Below are 25,547 nucleotides of genomic sequence, written 5' to 3' on the forward strand. Positions count from 1 at the left end.
TCCACAGACAAGTGAGCAAAACAGTTCTGAGATGGGGAAACATTTTATGTAATATTCTTAATATTTCTTTTTCATACTGAAATGCTTTGATTTACTTTTATTAAATTTTTGCCACTTTCTTGCCTCTGAGAATGAAGATTAGAAATGCAAAGCACCTCTCAGTAAATGAAAGCAGAGGGAGAGGGAGAGTGAGTGAAGTGCTGAGTGGGGTGAGAAGAAACCCAAAATGTTTCTCCATGTGCCCCCACAGAAAATGATGATAAAACATAAGAAGGCTTAATGTCTGCAAATGGCGATATGAGAGCAGGAAAACAAGCTGAACTGTGGCACACGCACAGTGTGTTTGTGTTGAGCTTATGTGGTTTCTGCCTCTGCCTGGTGTGCAGGAAGAGAGTGTCAGTGGAGACGATAAGGTTTGATTGCAAACACACAGAAGAGGAGGAGGAGGTCCGGTGCTGCTTGTGTGACAGCTGTTGAGTTATTTGAAGTCAGTTCCTACAAAATGTGTTTTCTTTAATTTTGTGTGCAAGAGAGAAGAGAGATGCAATGGAAGACCAGAAACTGAATGGGAAGATGGACAAATGGGAATGACTCAAAGGAGAGAGGGAGAGTGACCCTGTGGGGAGAGATAGAGGGAGGGAGAGGAGAGAGCAGAGTGGGAGGAGAGAAATCTTACCACTTCAGGACTTCTCATGAAGCGCGTCAGACGTTACTTATGAGAGGAGGAGGCAGAGGACCTTTGCCACTAGAGAGGAGCGAGGCAGGCAGAGGAGGAAACCAGGACAGGAGGAGAGGAAGTGGAGCCCGGCTGTTTATATGCAAGTGGGGTGAAGAAGGAGAAGGATAGAGACCCTCCTCTCTGCTGGGTCAGAGAGAAGATGAAGAGCCAAATCACCAATGCCCTCTCTGACTTCTTCTTTGAGTATGAGACCCCCCGTCAGGTGCTGGTGAGGAACAGGAGGGTGGGGGTGGTGTGCCGTCTGATCCAGCTGGGGGTCCTGGCCTACATCATCGGGTAAGAGACACATATCGATGCTTTTTTTTTTTTGCTGTTCGGAGAGGCAACAGGCAGCTGAAGTACAGACAGGATTTGCATTGTTTGGCATGTTTCAGCTTGTTGTAGTGGCATGATCTAATGCAAAGTGACCTCTCACAGTGACCCTGCAAATTCCAACAACTAAACAACTAGGCAGACATCTCTTAACCCTTCACCTTCAGAAAATTACAATTTCTCAAAATGTGTCTGTTGGTGCTTTTGATAAAATCCCCCCACATGTATTTCTATATCATCTACATGTCTGAGTTTGTATCATTTTTGACACATCAGGCATTTACAAAAATTCATTGATCACAATCATTTTTATTTTAAAAGCAAAAACAAATAATGCACATAGCTTTTGGAAATCAGTTTGGTTCTGTTTTGTCAAACAGGAACCTTTTTATTTCACCTTTAGAGAAGTAAAAACAGCTGGCTTAATATTATCTGATCTGGTCAATATAACATCCAGGTTATGAAAGACAAAAAATTGTTTTTGTGAAAATCAATTAAAGACAATTACTTTGTATTGACATCTTCTCACTTGTCAATAATTTTTGCAACAACCAAGTGATCATAATGAGAGCAGGTTGCATTTATACACATGAATATCTCAATTTCTACTCTAAATGTATCTTCAGGTGACAATTAATTTAATTGGTTGATGTAACAGTGTGTTTGTGATCATGGTGGACATAATGCAGATCGCATCATGAGATTCAATACAATAATGATTGACGGTCACACACTTGCTGTATAATATTTGATACACAATTTTAAAAACAAACAAAGCCTTAAGTGATTATTGGTTGTTTCCATGCAGTAAATATTCATATTGAAATATTAATACCAATATAATGTGCCATAACTTTTTCAAAATTAGCAAATATTTCACTGCAAAAAACATGTGCATTACTACATGATAGCAGCCATGTTGGATTTTGCACCCAGACATGTTTCTGACTGCATAAAACAGGGCTGCGTTCAGCTACGACAAAACATAAAACATTAATTTAAACAGAAACTGTTGTGTTAAACACACTGTTGTGTAGGTGAGCGCACTGCTTTGTACTGCCTTTCTAATTCGGTGTTGTTTGTATACACATTGCTGCTCATTGGTTAACACGTGTGACACACACACCAAATGGGAGACAATATATCTCAAAGCCTGGTGCACACTGTTTTTGAAGAAATACTTTGTTCAGTCTGGAAACTGGAGCAAAATGGTATACAATGTTTTCAGATTCCATGTGCTCCAAAATATTGAGAGGCAATGTCCCTCCTCTTTCAGGGTGTCCCATGGGACATTACTTCAGGAAAATTAAGAAAGTTGCTCAATGGCGAGAGACAAATCATTTTTTGTTCCAGGTTGAACTGTGCCATGAATTCCATATGATGTTTGTCAGTTTAAAGGATAATTTTACGAGACATGAACATCACAATTTGTGGTAGGAAAATTCAAATTTTGTGAAAGTAAAGTGTTTATTGGACAAAATATGATATTTTGTTTGTATAATATTTGATATATTTATTGGGCATTTATGAAAAATCATTGTCACTTTTAATTTTAGAAACAAAGAAATATTTTCATTGCTTTTGGAAAATTTGGCACAGGAACCTTTTTATTTCACCTTGAGGGAAGCAAAAATGGCTTGATCTATATAATCAAAGAATCGTTTCAGTGAAAATCAATTAAAGACAATTATTTTGTACTGACAGCTGCTCACTGGCCACTGACTCTTTGTAACATCCAAGTGATTAGAATGAGAGCAGGTTGCATATATAAAACACATAAATATTAGAATTTACACTCTAAATTTGTCTTAAAAAGACATTTCAATCTTTAATTAGTTTATTTAACAGTGTCCAATTCTGTGTAATCCAATTTTATTATCTATGAACTAAAAAAGAGGACATGGTAACTATTGTGCTCAGTGCAGGCCAACTGATAAAATTACTGTGAATTTCTGTGTGAGTTTCTGTGTATATAAAATATGAACTGAAGTCTACGGCAAGAGACACATACATATATACACACATATATATATATATATATATATATATATATACATACACACATATATATTTGTTTTTGCTTGAACTGTAACATGAATTACACGTTTGTTAATTTAAACAATATTTTACAAAACAAAAATGTGGCAATTTATGGTAGGTTAGTTGTCGTTTAATTTATTTTAGTGTGAAACCAGTCAGTGAACTACATCTCTTGTCTTGACAATACGTGTCACTAACTCCAACATTGCTGTGTCTTGTACCTTCATTTTACCTGAAGTGTTTTATCCTGGTCCTCTCATCAGCCAGGAAATGACAGAATGAGCAAGACCCGTTGGTTGTTTGACTAAATTCTGGTATGAAAACACACAGGCATCATAGCTTCAGCAGCTAACATTAGCTTTTGGGGGGGAGAAAGTCATGATGTCACTTATGTGACATTCGGCATGTAGTCTGTGTAATTACATATCTTCACAGACTGATACTTGAACATATTTACCACAAACTGCAACTTTCTTGATTTGTAAAATTATCTTTTAAATTGACGAACATCACATGTGTTATTCATGGAACGGTTCAAACAGGATCAAAAAATAATTTCTCTCTTGCCATTGACTACCATTCATATTTTTTCTGAAGTTGGGTCCACTGGATGGGATGGGACTTTGCTTCCCTATTGATCATATTGATGTTGTAGAAGTCTCAAAATCTCATGTATCAAGTATGATACAAATAAATTATTAGAAAATCATCATTTTTAAAGGTAAGACGTGATATTTGATTTGTGAAGGGTGCTTGCAAGGGTCACTGTTACATGTTGTAACTCGCCACGCACTATTGACACAGCAAATACGCACTGTAAACCAAACAAAAAAGAGTGATGGCTGATTGACTGTTGGCAGAAGCAGAGACCAGATAACTTTAATTATCTGTCCTTTTCATGTTGAGACAAGGAAACGCCACATGCTTGTTGAGTTACACACTCCACACACTTGCTTTGACATGCTGGAGTCATTCGCTGGAAATTCATTGTAGTATCACTGCAGAGCGCAGCATCTAGGGTTCCACTTTGGTTAGTTAGAAATTACTCATGGACTGTTTGTCTTTGTGTGTGCGTGAGTGCGTGTGCGTGCACCTCTGAGCAGCAGAACCTGAGGAGCTGTGTATGATGAACACGCTGAGGCATATGCTAACACAGATAACAATCAACCGCTGCCCAATTCGCTGCCAGACGGTGCAGAGACGTGTTACCTTCTGCTGGTGACAGTGATGGTGACCAAAATGTGACAGAGAAAGGCAAATTTAAGGAAATCTTCTCTGGCTGATGGCAAGGTTGATTTTTCATATAAGTGCAACAGCAAGCTGAAAACTGCTTTCTCACAGTTCTTTGTGGTTCATATCTTTCTCTTTAATCTTGCCAGTCTTCAGAGTCAGACCACAACTGATACGTGCACGATTTCTTTCATTTCAAACCTTGACAAATCTTAAGCTGAGGTAGCTGTGAAATGTGATTTTAGTTTGCACGGCGCATTGATGGAAAGAAAAAGGGAGCAGCCACAGAGTCTCTCAAAGTTTTGGTATCTTTTGGTATTAAGGCCGCCTGTGTATGATAGAGCTCCATCCTGTCAGCTACCTTTTGCAGCCATCAGGCCACATTAAAGCCGCTGACAGGCATGGAAGGAGATGTGATTATAGAGCTGTCCGGGCTGTCAGGTCAGAGCAGAAGTTAGCGCGTGTCTTTGAGGCGCCAGCAGTGAACTGGTGAACGACCGGTTGTCTTTTCAGGAATATTAGAGTTCGTTTAACCCAAGTCTTGCCAAAAATACTGTTGCTATTTTAAGTTTTGTCATTTAAATCAGCAGAAAACAGAAATGTGTTTTAGTTTTTGGTTATTTCTGATCCAGTAATCCTCTTAACCCAAGATCATTTCCTCCAGGAAGCAATAAAACCACCATATAGTAGAGATCATATAAAAACACTTTTAGATAACATCCTTGGTCATGTTGTGCACCTATACAGTAGGTCCTTTTAATGCTGACATCATTATTACATCATGGTGTTAGCTGGAGGCAAAACAAAGGACAAGTGGACACAGACATGAAACACCTCAGAGTAGTAGGACACAGAACGAAGAGAAAATGTCATGTTGTTGTGTTGTTGGTGTTAGAATTGAGTAGTAGCCTCATGGCTCCAAATTGAAGTTTCATCACATTCCAGATGTCATTGCCAGCAAAACAAAAGAAAGAAGACAACTGTAGTTAAATGGGATAAGATGAAAGCTGGGAGATGTGCGCGAGCCGCAACAAAATCAACGAAATGGGAAGAATGTGTCAGAACAATCAGGAAGTGGACTGAACATTTTGTTAATTCATCTCAACACAGCATAGCCTCTTCACACTTCCTATCCCTGCCTGATCCCACCGTGGTCATAGTTGCTGTGTATCACCTCTGTAACATTACTCTAATGACGATTGTCAAACCAGACTCGGTCAGCCCCAGAGATTGTGTCACAGTCTAAGGGCCACTAACTGAGCCTACCAGCTAACAGTAGTTAGCAGCAGTGCACCCGTAAGTAGATAGGGCATTGCCACTCAGCCTTGCCTCCAGTTTTTCACAGGGGCCACTTGCGGTTAACCTGACATGTCAGGTTTGTTACACATCTGGGAGGTTGTCCTTAGAAACTGTTTGGAAAACGACAGGCACTTTGCTCTTCTTTTAATGAAGAAATACTCTCCAGTTCTGATATAACTGATGCTATCATAGTATCTACACTAACCTTTTCAGGAGCCAACTAAAACCATGCCCATAGCCGCCAGTAGCCTGTCCTAGCACAATGATGTGCACCACACATACAGATAGCTGGCAAGATGGATTCTAGCACGATCTCATGAATCAGCCGCCTCGCAAGGCGGTATTACAGCTAAAATTCCCCTTGGGCCCAAAAAGCATTTTCCCGATATGCCAGCGTTATAAAAGAGAGGTCTGTAAACCTGCTGACAAACTGGGGTTAATTAGGACTCATTCTATGATTAGTTTTGGATCCTTGGATTTTTCATGTTTCTGAAACTTCTCTTGAGGTGAGAAAAGTGATCTGTGACATCATCACAACATAACGTCTATGTCTGCACATGTTCAATGGGCTCATACACCAGGTGAGTAATTCTCATTAAGCTGGGTGACTGCCACCGTTGCATGTTGTATACATCTATGGGGCAGCCCTACTAGCACTTCATTAGCTAGCTAGCATCAGTATGGTAATGACAGCTTTTCAACATTCAAATTAAATTTCTTCCAAGGTTATGTCCCGCCTACTTATCCTGTTCCCCCGGAAATGTGTCATGATACATCTGGACCTTAATTTTAGTCTTATTTTACAGTTATATTTCTGTGCTTTAATTACCTCACCTGACAACTTAATTCTCATCTATGAAAAATGATGTATCCTTGGCCAGTGACAGTTTTTGAGTACACCTACCAGATGGTGCTCTGCATAAATCATCACAAAAAAATCCCACATGACTGGTTAATATTTGAAAAGAAATCTCTTAATAAAGTCTTAATAAAAAGCAAAGACCACTTCAACAGAACAGGGGCTTCAGCACACAATAATGATTATTCTTTTAATTAAATCCCGTCTTCTCACTTTTAAGTTGGCAAAAGTGCCATTCCATTGTTTGCTTTTGATTCAATGAAGGTTGAGTTTTTTACATTCTGATTTGTCTTCACAAAATGAACACTAATCTCAGAGCCACAGTATGGTAGAGAAGAAGAAAAGCTCTCCGCACATAAAGCAGCCTCCTCCGTGCTCCCCTGCCTCTTTCTGTCGCAGCAGATACAGATCTCACTTAGACTGCTGTTTTGGAAGATCCTTCCATTATTTCACGCTCACGGGTTTCTTTATTCCATTAATGTGCTCTATTTTTTTCTTCACTTCCTCTTCAATGTAAGCGCCGACTTGCATAATTTGATTTGCCTAACTGATAGAAGCTGTGGCTTTTAGCTCATTGTGCATACTTTATTTCCGTGTGCAGTTTGAAAGATGTTTCTGTTCGTCTGTTGCTGTGAGATGTTTTCATTGTCCGCAGACAAATGATGCAGTACTGTGCTGCCCTGTAGGCTTTCTGCCAGGGGGTAATTGCTTTTCACACCCTATATAAAATAGCTCTGCATGGTCATGTGTGCACAGACGGTATCTTCCCAGTGCCCACCAGCTGTTGCTTATCCTGGCCAGACACACAGATAAAGACATGAGTGTGAAGGTGGTTTTGCTTCTTTCTTTTATATGACAAGGGTTGAGGTTCTTGTTCTTTATTTGGTCAACTTGACATACTGGAGTTATTCGCTGGCCATGCTTCAGTAAAAATACCAATTAAATGATATAAAAATAGTCCATTACAAGTAAAAGTGCTGCATTAAAAGTCCAACTTAAGTAAGAACAGAACTGTTATCCATAAAATGTACTTTTGGCCTTGTGACTGATATATTATTAATATTAGACCATTAATACTGATGCATTAATGTTTAACAGCATTTTAATGTTGTAGCTGCTTGAGAGCCAGTTTTAAAAACTTCATACACAGTTAGGTAGTTTAGTCCAGTAATCCCCAAACCAGGGGTCAAAAACCTCAAAATGGTCACTAAACAAATCTAAGGGGTGAGATGATTAATGAGAGAGGGAAAAAGTTTTGCTTTGTCTCTGTTCTTCTTTTTGGACATTTCTCTTATCTTACAGTTGTTATGAAACATTAAGTACATTTACCTTGTCTGGCCCTGAACAGTTGTGTAAATGAAACCATGTGAGAAGTTTAATGGGGAAATGAGTCTTTGGTGGAACCGCTAACTCAGCCCATTTTCATTCTCAGGTCACTAAATGCTGATGCTTTGTTTGTGACAGTTTCACATTGTTAACCACAGGCTTTCTGCCTGTGTCTCATACAGACATTTTAAGGTATCTGGAATGAGACAAAGCAGCATCAGTATTTGATGAGAAAGGTTTTAGCTAACTCTGAACTTAAAAATCTGAAACATGGATGGAGCCCCAACTAGCAACATTCCCAAAACACTGAGAATCACTGGTTTACTCTATAGCAATGCACTGAATATCATCATCATCACAACTAGCCAGAGATGGGCAGCATTTCAATGAAATGTATGTAAAATATACTATATTTAATTACTTTTGGGTATTCTGTAATTTGTATTTACCTGGGCCAAGAAAAGGATGCTTGTATTTATGTATTTGAAATTATTAAATACAATGTACATGATTAAATATGTCATTATTCTCAAATAAGACATATTTTTATCCCCAGGTTTAAACTGTAGATTTTTTTTTTCTGAATTACAGTCTTGAATGACTGAATGTAAGTGAATCACATGACATGTTGTGTTGGGTCCAGAAGTGCTCTCATTGTAAAGTACAATATTCCATTTGTGTGACTACTAGCTTGAGGAAAGAAGCTGATTTAATATTTGGTGTGAATTTTCCCTGAGATAAAGTTATGTAATGAAAATATGATCAGATGCTAAGGCAGACATACTGAATGACACACAAGTACACCTGAATGAAAGAGCAATTAGCAAACACATGTGATATACTGTATATATTGACTAGCTAGAAACCACAAAATCTCCTCATACCACAAGGACAGAAAAGGTCCTGGAGAGTACCAGTGACAGGCGTACTGATGTTAAGTATGTGATTTAAATCATTTGACATAAGACCTGTCATGTTAGACACATGGTAAATGTTGTGTAATGGTTGCAGCTTGGCGAGGTGTAGGAATAGTTCATGGTCTGTGTTAAACGAAGTGTAGTATGTTTCGTAAGTGATGCCACTTACTATACTGCACTTATAACTACACCTTTAGAGGGCGTCGCCTAACAACAAACATAAATAAGCTGCTTGCACAGACGACCTATACAGTTGTTTTTCTGGTGAGGACAGGCTAAAACCACCCCTAAATTCACAGTCTTATGAGTTTAATTTAAACCCCCTGTAAAGACAGAAGGGAGTTTTTCTTCTAAACATGTTATACATTGAAAATTTCCCCACTGTGGGACTAATAAAGGAATATCTTATCTTATCTTATCTTATCTTACATGTTAGAACATAGTTGCTGAAAACAAGTAAAAACACTGAGAACTATGTAGTACTGAACTGGGGAGTTAGACCTAAAACTGTTGATTTCCGTGTTCAGGATTTTCTGGTGGACCTGAAATATGGCTCGGTGATGTGCTGGAACCATGGTCCCTCAAAAGTATATAGTAGCCTCACAAAAGCCTGACAAAGCAGCACACAAACAGTGACTCTGTCAGTCCAAATCACCCCAGCAGTTCACTTCAGTTCACTTCAGTTCCAACAAACTGACACACAAGAAAAAGAAATACCATCCTGCCATCGTCTTCTGGCTCTGCTGGATCAAACATGTCTGGACATGTCCAATAAAGCTGCTAGATGGAGCCTCCGTGTTTCAGGTTGTTTTTAGGTCATAGTGGTGTTTGACACAGAGACAGCAGAGCAGACAGCGGAGTGTTTTAGCGCAGAGAAAACTGCTCATTTTCTCATGATTTTGAGACCTAATTTAATAAACCACTACTGGGTGGTTAATAACACATGTTTCTGTGGTGTGACAAACTCAGAGCACACATTTATTGTTGCTTTACAGGCTCTTTAAGGTCAGACTCATACTGAGGCTGTGCCCATCTCTGACTATAGCATGCAAATATATAGTGGTATAAATCATACAATATTTCCTTCTGAAATGTAGTATAGTAAAAATAGCTCAGAATAGACAGTAAGTACAGGTACCTTAAAATTATACTTAATTTCAGTAAATTTACTTAGTTATATTCAACCACTGATTACCGCAGTAAGTGTATTTGTAGGAGGAAAGTTTATAACTGATAAACATGCAACCTGATATCTGATATGAAATTTAGATTCCTTGGGAATGCTATCTGTGGATCTGTGCTATCAGCTGGGAATATCTTATTATTGGTCATACTGCATCTCGACCAAACCACAGCTTGATAAAGCATATTATTTGCTTTCTACATGGACTACTTTCACTTTCTGAATAGGCAACTGACAGTATTTGGAAAAGTGGCAAGAAGCCATTTTGAGATAAATATTAGTAAATGTGTGTCTTCTGAGATTTCACATGACAAATTTGCCACCATTGGTGGTGAAGAACATGAGTACGACCACCGTGACATTGCACAACCACAATCGCTTGCACGTGTGCCCCTGTGAGTTATGCTGCTGGCATGTGGGATTGCTGTGCAGAATGTCAACATCACTACTATACATGCCCTTGCCTGTGGGGTTGGTTGGACGGTTGGCTGGGGTGCAGTGGGCGTATGAGTTGCTGACAGGTCTGACAGAATGCTTTCTGTGTCTTGTACAGGTGGGTGTTCATCTACGAGAAAGGCTACCAGTCGACAGACACGGCAGTCAGCTCCGTCTTTAGCAAAATGAAAGGAGTGGGCTACACCAATGTGAACGGATCTGAGAGAGTCTGGGATGTGGCTGACTACGTCTTCCCTCCACAGGTTGGTGACTGGGTGGCTGAAGCCTCTCATGCAAGGACATCTACTACATGCTCATTACATCACATGACTTCTAATTGGACAATAATTTGTACTGCACCTGGTCAAATACTGACCATTGTCAGGATGATGGTAAATCTGGGTTGAACTCAAATGCAATGAAGTCAACATCTACGGTCCATGAATCAAACTGTCAGAATGAATAAACATCAGGGTGAGTCAGACAAGCAACATGAAAATGCTTTGCTCCCTGAAAAGGGCTGGTCACTGAACAGATCAGGGGTTAGTCACGCTTTGAAAACATCCGTGTTGACTGGATTCCATGCCATATACAATCAATGACGACAGAATGATACGATGATGGCTTTGTCAACATCAAGGTGTCTCAGTGCCTTCCAAAAGTCTTTACCTGCGTCCTGTAAAGAGCTGAGCAAACAACCTGTCAAAAGGAAGACTCACATAAATGCCTTTGTTTACCTAAAATGTCACTGCATCCTGCTATATGTGGGAAAGAAATAAAGAGTCACAATGAAGATTATCATGTTTGCTTTGAGGTCAGGGCGTGGGCCTTTTTTTAATTCAGAGTAGGTTGGTCACCTGTTTTGGTATGATCAGCCCAACCAACAAGATGAAAAAGTCCCTTTGGTCTCACACTTTGATCAGATAGGTTTTAAGTACCACTTCATCTTTATTCTGCAATCCACCTCTTTGTCTGTTAGTATTTCCCAGACTGTCGTGGTTTTACCAAGTGAGTTCATCACTTTGGATGTTTTTATGTAACAAGAGTTCGTTGCAGAGAACCAAAATAAAATAGTTTATGATGTGTATATGGCCCCTATAACAATAAATTTAGACAACCAGCTGCAAAGTGTTCTTGATTTTACTCAATTAAGGGCTAATTTGTTGTGTCACGAGAGGCAGAGGCAAAGAAGTTCATTCAAAATGCTGTCCTCATTTTGTCAAACTTAGCATTACTAATCATATCCATGTTTGTAACGTAGTTCCAGTGAAGTGCTATCTTATGTTAGTCAAAGTTAAAGGGGAAGATCACCCAAAAATGAAAATTCAGTTATTATCTAGTCACACTCATGCAGATTGAAGGTCAAGTTTAGTTTTTTAGTCTACAAAACACTGCTAGAGTTTCACAGGAAAACAGTGTTGCAGAATCTCCCAAACAATGGAAGTGAATAGTGACCAGTTTTCAAATGGAAAAACACAGCTGAAACAAACACAACATGTTTCCATACTGCTCATCTGGTGTAATCTAAGTCTCCTAAAGTCCCAACATGCCAAGTTGACATGAAAGATGTCATTTACACCATGTTTTTAGCCAACATTTTCACTGTAGATCCTTAGCTTGGAGCAGCGTTCATGTGTGTGCACACCGTCTGAACTCTGTGTGTGTGGTGTGATGGTCTGCACACACAAGTGAACAACATGTCACAGCTTGGACACCAGACAAGCAGTATGGAGACATTTTATGTTTTTATTCTGTTGTAAGCTGCTGTTAACTGTAGATCCTTAGCTTGGAGCCACATTTATGTGCACACTGTCTGAACTGGGTGGTCACCATTCACTTCCATTGTTTGGGAGATTCTGCAACACTGTTTTCCTTTGAAACTCCAGAAGTGTTTTGTGGACTAAAAAACTAAACCTGACCTTCAATCAGCACGAGCATGAGTAGATAATGACTGTTCATTTGAATGAGTGTTCATTTTTGTGTGAACTATCCCTTTAACATCACTTTTTAGATATACCCATGTCCTTTAGTTCACCCAATGTGCTATTTTAATTTTGTCAAACCTAACATTATGATTCAGATCTAAGCTTGTAGTGAGTTAACACTGTTCAGATTTATGTATGTACTATAGTACAGGCAAAGTGCTTTCTTTAGTTTGTCAGAATTAACTATTTAGATCTACTCATGTGCTTAAGTTTACTCAAGGTGCTAGCTTTAGTTTATCAAACTTAACATTACTATTCAGAACAATGCTTGCTTGTTAGCTCACTGTGCTACTTAAAGTTAATAATGTTATGCTGACAACAAGATGCTGGATGCCACAATATACACTGTTAAAAAAAGGAAAGCTGAGAAAACCTAAAAAGTAAATCTGAATAGCAATATTAAGTTTGACAAACTTAAGATAGCCCTTTGAGTGAACTTCTTAACCTACATTGACACAACAAATTAGTCCTCAGTTCAGTAAAATTAAAATGATTGCTTTTTAAAAAATCTTCTCAACTTCTTTTGTTTTTTGTGTGTGTGTGTGTTTTGAGCAGTGTGTGGCATCCACATTATCACTGTCAACCCCTTAGATTAAGAAAATCCCCATAGAGTTTAAAAAATATATCAAAATACATACCGGCCACTTTATTAGGTACACCTGTTCAACTAATTGTTAAATATCAAATATCTAATGAGCCAATCACACAGCAGCAGTTCAGTGCATTTAGGCATGTAGACATGGTCAAGAAGAACTGAGGTTCAAACTGAGCATCAGAGTGGGGGAAAAAGCTGATTTAAGAGACTTTGAACATGGCATGCTTGTTGGTGTCAGATGGGCTGGTCTGAGTATTTCAGAAACTGCTGATCTACTGGGATTTTCACACGCAACCAACTCAAGGGTTTACACAGAATGGTGCATCAATGATTTTAAAATAATTTTGGGATATATATACTTATTTATTTTCTTGCTGAAAGTTAGATGAGAAGGTCAGTACCACTCTCATATTTGTATGCTAAATACAGCCAGAAGCTGGTTTGCTTAGCTTAGCATAAAGACTGTAAAGTGGGGGAGACAGCTTGCCTTGTTCTGTCCAAAGGTAACAAAATCTGCCCACCAGCTCCTCTAACTGTGCTCAGACAGGATGTAAAGTACATTTTAGAGGCAGCATGAGTGCATACAAAGTCAGTGGGGGGCAGGGCCTTTCTGTGTGGAGTTTGCATGTTCACTCCATGTTTGTGTGGGTTTCCTCCGGGTGTTCTGATTTCCCCCTCCATCACAAACATGTATGTTAGGTTAATTCTCCTCTCAGTGCCCTTGACCAAAGCTTTGATGTAGTTGGTCCCCCACTGGGGTGGTTGTCCACTGCTCCTAATACTTAGGATGGGTTAAATGCAGAGAATGAATTTCCCTACAGGGATCAATAATGGATAACTTAACTTAATGGAAAGATGTGATTAGACGTGAATTTGCCCTTGGGTAATGTGAAATGGATGTTAGAAATGAGAGAAAAGGGATAAAAGAGAAAGAAGTGGAATTTTCTGCTGAGTTTTGAGTTCAGTCAGCGGCTGAGCTATCACACAAACGCACACCGACATGGTCGGTTAATCTGCTGCTAGCAGGCTCACAGCCAGTGTCTGTACAGTTGGTACACTGGCTGTTTAGGGCAAATCAACACGGACTATATAAACAGTCCAGCAGTCAAATTTGCGCAAATGACGTGAGGCAAAAATTGAAATGGTTATAACTAATTTCATCCAGAAAGTTCTTGCTCACAGCTAAGAAATGGACCAGCGCACAACCCCCTGTAGACCACAGCCTGTCATTTTGACACTTTCACACATATTGAACAGTCAATCAAGATCTGTTCATTAGTATCTGGCAGAGAGTTAGAAAATTGATACCATTTGTGGTCTGTCTGTGTGCAACTGTACAGCTGAAGCTAACAGTTAGTTAGCTTAGCTTAGCATAAATACTGAAATCAGGGGTAACACCTAGCCTGCTTCTGTTTTACAAGGTATAATAGACCCTTTTATTGCCACCATCACAATAATGGCTGCAACTAATGATCATTTTCATATTTGATTAATCCATCAATCATTTTTACGATTAAATGATTAATAGTTGTTAGCCTATTACATATCAAAAAAATGGTGAAAAATGTTGATCAAAGTCTATATTTATTTTTCACAATAATAAATAATTGTAACAATTATTTCCATTATTGATCAGTATGTTGACAATTTTTCCATTAATCAAATAATTGTTTGATCCAAAATGTCAGTAAATGGTGAAAAAGGTCGCTCAATGTCCAAGATGACATCCTCAAATATCTTGTTTTGTCCACAACTGAAAGACAATCTGTTTACTGTCAGAGAGGAGTAAAGAAACCAGAAAATATTCACATTTAAGAAGGTGGAATCAAAAAATGTGGAACTTTATTGGTAAAATTACTCAAACCGATTAATTGATTATCAAAATAGTTTGTGACACAATTACGTCATTGTGTTAGCTGGAGGCAAAACAAAGAAAAAACTGGAGACAAAGATAAATCACCTCAGAGGAGTCAGCCACATAATAAAGTGAAAATGTAATTTTGCTGTGTTGTTGGGTGCCGGAAATCAAAGTTGCAATGGCTCCAAATTGAAATATTATCCAATACCAGCTGCCATCATTAGTCAAAAAAAACAAAAAAACATCCATGGTTAAATGCAATAAGACAATAGCTGGGAGATGTGTACAAGTCGTGATAAAATAAACAAAATGAACTGAGAACAAGACAGGAAATATTTTCACACCTTCCTTATTAAACAGAAAAATACAATACAAAAATATTAAAAGTCTAGTAAAGACAGTCAATAGCATTTTGCTTGCCATTAAACTCTTATCAGAGCTTTATTTTGAAAGGGGTCAGTGCTGTGTTTATTGGTAATGATAATGAACTGTATCTTTTATATTTAACCTCTAACTTTATTCTCTCAGTGTTGTACATCCATGTTGTTTATGTTGTTCTTCTACTTTTGCTGCTACTATCATTACAACCTGTATGCAGCCTGCATGGTTCACTGTAAAACATCAGGTGTTGTACATTGCCAATAAAATATTAGCCCACAGTTCATCATATGGTAATTCAGAAAGAATAACCAACAGTAGAAGTGTCCTATAGTGTCCTATATTCTGGTCATTCCATTATTAGAGGTTTGGTCATTATTAGGACCTTATATCATCTGTATCTGGCCCACAGCAGCCTGATCAATTTCTAATGTGGCCCCCCACATAAAATAATTGCCCACCCCTATGATTAATGTCTGACAGACTGACCTATAATAAAGCATGTTGCATGTTAGCATGTTGCTGAGCCATACTGCATCCTTCATTGTGTCATTGTGTTTGTGGAATAAATAAATGAGAGTTTAAAAAATTAACCCATTACTTCTTTTAATTGTAAACCTCAGGGAGACTCATCTTTTGTGGTAATGACAAACTATATCATAACTGAAGGTCAGAAGATGGGAAAGTGTCCAGAGGTAGGTGCTCCTTTTTTTCCTTTTTTGTCTCTCCTTCCCCCTCATTTCTTCTTCCTCTCAGTTTTCTCCTTTCTCCTCTAACTTATACACTTCCATAAATAGTAAAACAAAACGGAAATTGTGTCTCATTCCAAGACTGTTTCTGTAATTGGGTAATTGTGTAGGCCTAAGTGTCGAATAGCAGAAAAAATCTGTTAAACTCAGCCTCATGATGACATAAAAAGCAGTTTCTGTATGCTGCACAATAAATGCAAAACTTTACTTCATTTTGTCATGTTGTTTACACGTTTAAACTGCTCTGGATTCTTCATATGCACATTCCACAGTTGTGTATATACTCTGACCCCAATCTCTTGTGTATAACAGCTCCACGGCAAGCACAACTGCAGCTCAGACGCTGACTGTGAAGGAGGGAGTTTCAAACGTACGGGACATGGTAAATCCTGACGGCCTGACAGTGTGAGACCTGAGCAGTCCTCACTGAGTAACCGTCCGCCCGTCTGTGGCCAAAATCAAATCTGTCCAAATCTTCTCCCAAGCCTTCTTTTTATATTATGTTGCTTTGTTTCACCAGAGATGAAAGCCCTTCTTAAAGGGATAGTTCAAATTATCTGAAGCGGGGTTCTGTGAGGTACTTATCAATAGTCAGTGTATTAGCTACAGTAGATGTCTGTTGGCACAACCCCAGTTAGAAGAAGCAGAGAGGAGTGCCAGCACAGACACTAAACATGGACTCAGCAGAAAAACACATGTACAGTTTATAGCTCCATCTCACTATTTCACTGGCAGTCCTCATTTTTGGACATGCAATTGCTACATATTGCTGCTACATTTTCACTGCTTACTTTGTGGTCAGACAGCATTTTCTGATGGCAAACCACAGGTCTATAAGCCAAATAATGCTCTCTGCAAAACAATCAAACTCCATAGGCAAATTAATCATTTTACCTTGCAAATCACATGTGTTGCTCATCTGCTACTTCCTCTATCTGTTCATTTGCTTGTGTTGTTGGGTGACTTCAATGTTTGAAATGGTTAGTTTGGATTCACTGAAGTTACACAGTAATGCAAAAAAACTTTGAGACTGAGGCAGCAATAGACCAACAACTCTGCGAGGTTGCCTGTGGAGTTTGGTTGTTTTGCAGAGAGGAATATTTGGTGTATAGAACTGTGATTTCCTGTCAGAAAATGCTGCCTGACAGCAAAGTAAAGCAGTGAAAATATTCTAAATATAGCATACACTTAAACTTTAGTATTAAGTACCTCATACAAGCCCACATCAAATAATAAGAACCATTTCTCTAAACTTTTTAAACTTCCTAAAGTCAGTGACAGGACCATGACGCACTGAGGGAGGTAGAGGATTATGTCAGGTTACAGAACAGTGTATTTGCAAAATGGGTCGTGGCTCTTGAGAACTGATACAGGAGGGGCTCACACAGTAGAAACTAAAATACAGCACTTCACTGTCACTGCTAAGGTAAACATCTAGATGTAGTTATTCATTTGTTGCTCTTGTCTGGCTCTGAGAAAAAAAATCAACAGCCTTAGTCTTAGCAACCAAACGTGTGTGTGTGTGTGTGTGTGTGTTCATATTATGGCTTGTTGATCTTTGGAGCGTGCAAGTAAAACCCTGCCTTAAGCAAGTAGACACACACATGTATATATAAGGAGACACATCAATAACTCTGGTGTGTAAGAGCTCACACACAGACATTAAAAACAAATAAGCATTCAGACAAGAGCTTTTTTAATAGCTCCATACATACAGTATCCTCAGCGAGTTCAAAGAGAAGTTATATAAATTTATTGTCCTCCATCTGTCCCAGGGTTAAACTCTGAGCCTTTCAAGTGCGCTACGACCCACATCAACTTCAATAAGAGCAATGTTAGCCAAAGCTTTAGATCTGTCTGTTTCTGACCAGTCAAATTCACCTCGAGGTGCTGGGATCCCTTTAGAAGCGGCGTGTTGTCTCTATGCTTGTGGACAAGTAAACACAGGGGGCGCCCCCGTAGCCAAACAGACTGGTGGGCTCCAGTGAAAAGTCAGTGACCAAACGCCTGCTGGAGAACTGTCTGTGAACTCATCCGGAGCATGATGAGAGATACTGATAGCAACAAAGCTAATCATATGGAGAGAAATTATATGTTAGAATCAGAGCCAGATAAAGGAAACAGCTACTTCAGCGCTCGCTTTGCTTCACTTTTATATCTTGCTTTCTGCTGTTGATGCTAATTCAAGATAAGATGATTAAAGCCCACATCTTTTTTTTTCTGCTGTTCAAAACACATGCTTTACTTTTGCATTAATGCCTGTTTTAAGTTTTGTCTCTAATGATGGGATGTGTCTCTGTTTCAAGGACAAATGACGGGTGTGTGTGTGAATACCACGAAGACCTGTGAGGTGTTGGCTTGGTGCCCTGTAGAGGACGACCACAACATACCAGAGTGCGTGCAAACACTGAATTATTCATACTATAATGCATTTGATGATCGGATATGTAATGATTCTGAGCCATTTACTGGATTATGAGAAATATAATTTGTGATGACTTATGTTCCTCAACACTGAAACTCCTCTGTCTTCTGTTTATTTCCATCCAGCCCCCCTTTGTTGATGTCTGCAGAGAACTACACACTGTTCATCAAAAACTCTGTAACTTTCCCCTTATTTGGTGTCACAAGGTGATGGACCTGTCAAGTTCAAATTAGATCAGCTAAAACTAGAGTAAAAAGATAAAAATAAGCCTGATTTTGGTGTGTCATTGCAACTTTATCCATTTCTAAGCAGAATAATGATGAATAAGACCATTTCTTAAATGGACAGTTCAACCAAAAATCAAAAATACATATTTTTCCTCTGGCCTGTAGCACTGTTTGTCCGTCTAGATTTTTTTAAGTAGCGGCCCTAGTGATGTCTTCTTTCTTATGAATGTAATGGAACCAGATGGCACTCACTTGTGGTGCTCTAAATGACAGAAGATACATTTGAAAAGATCAACAGCCCTGTGTCTTTCCAGAAATCATGACCCGGTTAATCAAGATAATCCACAGACCTTGTTGTGAGCAGTTTCATGTAGGACCTCATTTCTTCCCACAATAGAATCTTCTGGAACTACCTTCTGTCTTTGTAGATTATCTCCATGATTTCTGGAAAGACACATTGCTTATATCTTCAAAACTCAGAAACTTGCATCAAATCTATCTAGATAAGTAGTACTATCAGTAAGAGAAGTAACACATATTTTTGATTTAGGGGTGAACTGTCCCTTTAAAGGAGCATGTTTACACAAGTAGAGTAGCACTATCCATGATGAGTAAACTGACCTACTTTTGTAAACAGCTGTACTATGTCTGCTGTGACCATAGAGAGAGGACATTAGAAAACTTGTGGTAAACTTGGGGCATAAAATTGTAAAGATGAGGCAACAGACAGGCAAGATCTGCAATGCCTTATGGGAAAAGTAGAATCCAGTGTTTTGGACCACATTTAGGCTTCAGGACTTTCTGGCAGAAAGCCATGTCTGGCTGAATATCTTTCTATCAGAAAGCTATCTGACAGACAGACTTTAGAAAGTTATGAGAAATAGTGACAAAGAGTGACAAACTCCACAGTAGAGCAGGTTGTGCAGGAGAGCAGAGTTTGACCCCCATGTAAAGCTTATTGTTGACCTGTGCATGTATGGATGTGTGTGTGTGTGTGTATCAGTATGTATGTATGTATTTATGTATAACCGGGTAGATTTTGTAAAACATTGAGGTTTTGGTTTTGGTTCACATAGACCATTAACTGCAAGTTAGAAAGGCTTTCAGACAGACAGCCCGGAAGGCAAACTTCTCCAATGTGCATTTCTGGGGCTTGACTCATACCAGGAACTAAAAATAAGAATGTCTATCCTCTACTGCACTGATTTTTAAAAATCTGTCTCTCAAAGGGCCCAAACTGTATGAAAGTGTGACACTAAATAGCTGGAGTATCTCTTTAAGTTTGAAAGTTTTGCTGAGCCAGGGATTTAAACTTGTTGGTAAAAGCAAGCAAGTAAAATGTCACTCTTAATCTTTAAATGCCTAAAAACAATACGTCTGTTCAATGTCCAATGCCAAAATTACTTTTTAAACCCACTTCACTCATGCTGTAGGTTAGGCTGAAGGACAAAGGAGGATTTTGTTCTTTTAACAGACCTTTTGCATGGCAGCCATATGGCGTTACCAATGATACTAATTAAGGTCCTGTTCCATTTAGTGTAGCAGAGCCTTTCCAGTGAACCAACACAGCATCATTAGTAACACCTGTGATTATCCTGCTATTTCAAGTCATCTGTGGTTTATTGTAGAAGGCAGTAAATCTCAGATGGTCAGTTAATCTATATTTTAACATACACAGGAATGATCTTTTATCTATGATATTCAAACAAATATGTCATTTGAGGTTATTACATTTTCCTGGACAATATTCAACACACTAAAGCAGCTCTATTTAAAATCTAACTGTGTTTAATTAATAATGACCGATTGTGTTTTCAGGAGTAACCTGGTGGAGGGTATTGATGCCGCTTACATCGGCAAATGTCTTCATGACCCAGAGGACGCTCCTCTGTGCCCCATATTCAAACTGGGAGACATAGTCAAACTGTCCGGCTTCAACTTCGAAACAATAGCCAAAGTGGTGAGTCAGCTGCATGAGATCTTTACTGAATGGACAGGAATGTTTTTCAAGTATTTCTATTCCATCTCATCCCAGCTGCACATGCATTGTTTTTTGCTGTTTTGTTTCTTTTGTCTGTCTTGTTATTATGGAGACTTATCTTTTATTATGTGCCTGTATTCTGACAGGGAGGGGCCATTGGAATTGTGGTTGACTGGACGTGTAACTTCGATCTGGATATAACACACTGCAAACCAAAGTACAACTTCCACGGCCTGTATGGAAACCCAGATGAGACTGACAAAGCCAGAGCCTCGGTGGGCTACAACTTCAGGTCTGTGAATCAACATAGACTCAGGAACGGAGGAGTGTTAGAGCCAGCAATAAGGGGAAAAAACGAGAAAGTTGTTGTTTCTTGCATTCTTTTTGCACTTTTCTTGCATTGTGAGAATAAAGTTGAAATGTCAAAGATAAAGTCATAATATTGAAAAAGTCAAACTTTCTGTACTAGTCCCACACACAAGAAAATATAAGTCCCTTGCCCTAATACTCCTCTGCAGAACAGTGTTAGTTAGCTCTGGTGCTTACAGCAATAGTTTGAGATTTTGGGAAATAAACGTATTTTCTTTCTCACTAAAACTTAGATGAGAAGAAGATACCATTCTCATGTGTGGGCATTATGCATGAAGCTGGAGCCAGCAGGCAGCTATCTTAGCTTAGCATAAAGGCAGGGGAAAAAGCTAGCCTGGCTGTTTTATGGGTCATACATAACAGCACATGTGGGAAAATATAATATGTAAAATAACATAAATATTTGTCAAACACTTTGACCAATGCACTTTTTGTAACATGTTGTCATCATTCCCATGGCTGTTTGTAGGTTTGCAAAGCATTATTTGGATGGCAAAGTTCAGAAAAGAACCCTTCTCAAAGTGTTTGGGATCAGGTTTGATATCATTGTGCAGTCACTGGTAAGTAATATTCTGTATTTCTTACTGTATTAGCACCCAGTTGTCCATATCTAACAATGCTATTTGCACCCAGGATGTAAATAGCCAATATGGCAAAAGTGTGGCAAACCATGATAATTTATTAAACCTAATAAAGACGTTTTGTTGTGCAAATTAAACCTGGAGAGAAATACTGCTACTACAACTACTACTACTACTACTACTACTAATAATAATAATAGTAATAATAATAATAATAATAATAATAATAATAATAATAATAATAATAATAACATATAGAAATTAAATTAAAGGAGAAATCTGTAATATATTTGGAAAGAAAAGGACAGGAAAGGAAACATGTTAGGTTTAAACACTCACCTCTCTGTCATCAACACTGCAGCTACAGTTCAACCATTTGAAATTTCTGTTCAGGGCCAGAATGACTTTTAGTTTGCCTATCTCTTGTTAATTATTGTTCAAACTAATGCAGAATGTTTGCTGAATGACCTAATGTCTGTTTATGGGTCATAAGAAATCATTGATAATCTTTTATAAGCCGTAGATGTTTATAACTGTTAAAATGAGCAATAAGTTAATGGAGTTTGGCAGGCAGTGAGACTGGCAGTCACTGAACTCCAACTTTTCAGAGCAGTGGGCTTTTATTTTAGGATAACAGACTTAACTTTAAATTGACAGACCACTGACAGTAATAAACAGCTGATCAACTGACAGAGGAGGACTCAACATTGCTTGTTATTGTCAGTTTACAGTGCTGCATGTGCCCTGCACTCCTGCAGAGCTCTTGCAGCCTGTAGAGCTTCCTCAAGTCTGGGAAGGAGGGGAAACAACTCACTTCAACTTTAGATAATATATTAAATAGGGTTTCAACTTATTTAATATTCTGTCTATGGCTCCAACTTGATATTTGGATGGCAGTACTTAATTTTGCATGTGCAATTGCTACATATTGCTCCTTTAACTTAGAAAATTAAAAGTCAAAACTGACATCTACCTTTAGAAGTGATTCAAACCTCAGCCTCCAGGGGAGAGTCCTGAGTTTAACACAGTCATCCACAGCAAAGTTACCTCTGCAGAGACTCTTTATGGATAAACACGGCCAAATAGCTGCTGTTTTACTATTCTCACGTGGATGCAAATAGACTTTCCATTTTATATAAAATGTACTTTGAAAAATATTCAGAGGATGCTTGGATTAATGACACTGTCCTTCACAGGCAAGAAAATTTGATATCATCCCAACACTGACAGCTATAGGCTCTGGAGTGGGCATTTTTGGAGTGGTATGTTGTATCCTGACTGATATCTGCAATAATTATTTATTTTCTGTGGAATAATTGCATAACAACTAATAAAAATTATGCTATGTGTTTTCCAGGCGACTGTAGTATGTGACTTGGTGCTGCTCTATTTGCTACCAAAAAGAGAATTTTACAAGAACATGAAATTCAAATACACAGACACACATACACAGGTAAGTTCTACAAAATGACTGATGTAAATTCTGTTGTAATGTTAGGGTTGAACACAAGGTGGCAGCAGAGAGGCACTGAACAATCCAGATAGACATAGAACAGACATCAACAGTTTTTAGCAGTGTTATTCTTTATCTGAGCATCTTTAGATGTATCTGAGTTCTTGTGAAGGAATGGTACATACATCATCTCTGTACACCCACACAGGAGCAGTAAGCCTCAGTAACCATCAGATTAATACTGTGTTTACTCCCATAACACTCATGGCCCGTGCAGGACCTTCTCTGCTCGGTACAGTACAGCCTTTTATCTGATAGAAGATGAAATCTGCCCCCATCCCTCCCAGACAGTTTCCGTCTTTAACTGAAACAGGCAGAACGTTTTGTATTTACAGCAGGACAGCGAATCGCTTGGTTTAGAGACAAACGTCTATTACACCCTTGAAGCAAATGCAAGACAAGTCCAAGGCAGAGACGAGTCCAACGTGAGTGCCCGAAGAAGTCCAGACCCTAGAATAGATTTTTTTTAATTTTTACTTTATTCCATTATGTGATGATGAGGAGAATTCCTTTTATTAATATCTGTCTAAATGGCTACTATCCTGATTTGACTTTTATTCTGCAGGACCCTGATTCAGAGGCAGGCAGCACAGAAACTGATGGATCTAGAGTAAGAATTCATTCAAGTCATTAGAGCAAAAAAGATGATTTGCTTTGGTATCTGTGATGGCTGATGTCTTATTTATCTGCTATTCCTGTGTAGAAGTGACCTGGGAGAAAATTTACAAGCTGCTACGTTGAACGTGTGCTGCACTAGAACCCTGCAAGACAACACACACACACACACACACTGGACTTGGGACCACAGAGGACACTGTCAAAAGACATTGCTCCATGTGTCTTCTATTTCTTCTCGATCTTCAGCAGCATCTTCTACCAACAACATCTCCCCTCTCGTAAAGGGATAGTTAGGATTATTTCCTCTGGAATTGTATGATGTACTTATACATCGTCAGTGTATTATTTACAGTAGATGCTGGTTGACACACCTTCAGTTTGGAGAAGCAGAGAGGAGTACCAGCACAGAAGTTAAGCAGAGCAGCTGTGGACAGGGTCAGCAGCAAAACATACTTTAGCCACTTATAAAAAGTCCACCTAAATAATCAATATCAGTTTAAGTGTATACTATAGAATGTTTTTGCAATGTTTTACTTTGTCGTCAGACGGTACTTCCTGAAGGGAAACCACTGTTATAATAGTCAAATATTGCTCTCTCCCCACTAACCAAACTCCATGAGTGAAATCAGTCATTTTATCTCACAGAACACAGGTGTTGCTGGTCTATTGCTGCCTTGATTGGTTACTTAGTTTGGGTTATTGTGTGATTCAGGTGAATCGAAACTGTCCTTGTAAAATACTGAAGTCACACAGTAACACAAACAAACTGATACAGGCAGCAATAGACCAGCAACTCCTGTGTTCTCCATGGTAAAATGACTGATTTCGCCTATGGACTTTGCTGTTACGTAAGCCCAATATCACTCTCACCAAACAACCAGTTTCCTGCCAGAAAAGGCTGTCTGACAGCAGAGTAAAGTGATGAAAACATTCTAAATGTAGTGTGCATTTTAACTGATGTTTTTTTTTATTTGGATCTTTTTTACCTTACAAAATAAAATACATTTTCCTGCTGACCCTATCCACGACATTATCCTCTCTGCTTTTCCAAACTGGAGGACACTATGGACAAGAACCTCATATAACCCCACATTAAATAATCCAAACTATCCCTTTAAAGCCATCCTGAGAGACTCGTACTGTTGTATGTAGAGCCCTAGCATTGCTCAGCTGTATGTGTACTTTTTTGGGTGTAGCTCGGTTTGCTTTTGTTCACACTTTGGGTGTAACTTCGACCTCCTGACTCCATATCTGTACGGGTGAAAGAAGAATTTCAGCACGTCAGTGCTCCTCTGTGTACATAAATCATCCATTACCTGCTGCTGTCTTTATCAAGGCAAGATATACACACATAATGTGTGGATAAGCCACTGTCAGCATCCTGTGTGCACCCTGTGATCGACAATTCAATAAATAATGTACAGTAATGCTTCTCTGCTGTTTTCTTTTGTCTCACAGTGCAAGTGGTCAAACAGGAACACATGCAAAATATCAAAAGGCTTCAGATTTTATTTTTTATTGTCTTTGATTATGTCTGTGTACAAAAAGCATGCAAAAAATATCTTCTTTATATATATTGGTACATATTTACATTGTAACAACTGCATTCCATAGGGATGTGCCATGCTTCCACTTTTGTATGAGCGACAGACGAGTGAGTACATTCAGAGAAATACACGAGACAACACAAGACAGACGTCCAGAAACACAGAGACAGCAGGCACCTTCAACACACACACATCAGGACAGTCACAGAGGATACACAGCAGCGCTCCACTCGGCCCTCACTTCATCACATTATGTACAGTCGTCCCACAGTCATCTTCTTTACTTATTTATTTACTTATGACCTGAAGTCATGAGAAGTTAGTCACTGTCACTCATTTCCTGTGCTTCAACTGTGGTAACCACCATCTACAGTGAGCAAA

At 38.8% G+C, this 25,547-nt stretch overlaps 1 protein-coding gene across 1 annotated transcript; it reads left to right on the forward strand.

Annotated features, from left to right (window-relative positions):
• The first annotated feature begins 564 nt into the window (after positions 1 to 564).
• Positions 565 to 25,046, forward strand: p2rx1 (purinergic receptor P2X, ligand-gated ion channel, 1). Its single transcript, XM_084730463.1, has 14 exons — positions 565 to 1,015; positions 10,459 to 10,603; positions 15,780 to 15,851; positions 16,218 to 16,287; positions 18,212 to 18,299; positions 18,456 to 18,536; positions 20,376 to 20,517; positions 20,685 to 20,830; positions 21,377 to 21,467; positions 22,685 to 22,750; positions 22,846 to 22,941; positions 23,337 to 23,426; positions 23,567 to 23,611; positions 23,705 to 25,046. Exons 1-14 carry the CDS (start codon positions 879 to 881, stop codon positions 23,708 to 23,710), a joined length of 1,275 nt encoding a protein of 424 aa, XP_084586589.1. The 5' UTR covers positions 565 to 878; the 3' UTR covers positions 23,711 to 25,046.
• The last annotated feature ends 501 nt before the right edge of the window (positions 25,047 to 25,547 follow it).

The sequence above is a fragment of the Lutjanus erythropterus genome, chromosome 11 (genome assembly GCF_056507025.1).
Source record: "Lutjanus erythropterus isolate fLutEry1 chromosome 11, fLutEry1.hap2, whole genome shotgun sequence".
NCBI classification, from domain to species: domain Eukaryota; kingdom Metazoa; phylum Chordata; class Actinopteri; order Lutjaniformes; family Lutjanidae; genus Lutjanus; species Lutjanus erythropterus.

What these genes read in the sequence shown, in the direction of transcription:
- p2rx1 (XM_084730463.1), top strand. Translation starts at nt 879, where the DNA reads ATGAAGAGCCAAATCACCAATGCCCTCTCTGACTTCTTCTTTGAGTAT. An exon ending in AGATGGGAAAGTGTCCAGAG is followed by an intron (nt 15,852 to 16,217) that starts GTAGGTGCTCCT and finishes TGTGTATAACAG; the next exon opens with CTCCACGGCAAGCACAACTG. An exon ending in TTTCAAACGTACGGGACATG is followed by an intron (nt 16,288 to 18,211) that starts GTAAATCCTGAC and finishes CTCTGTTTCAAG; the next exon opens with GACAAATGACGGGTGTGTGT.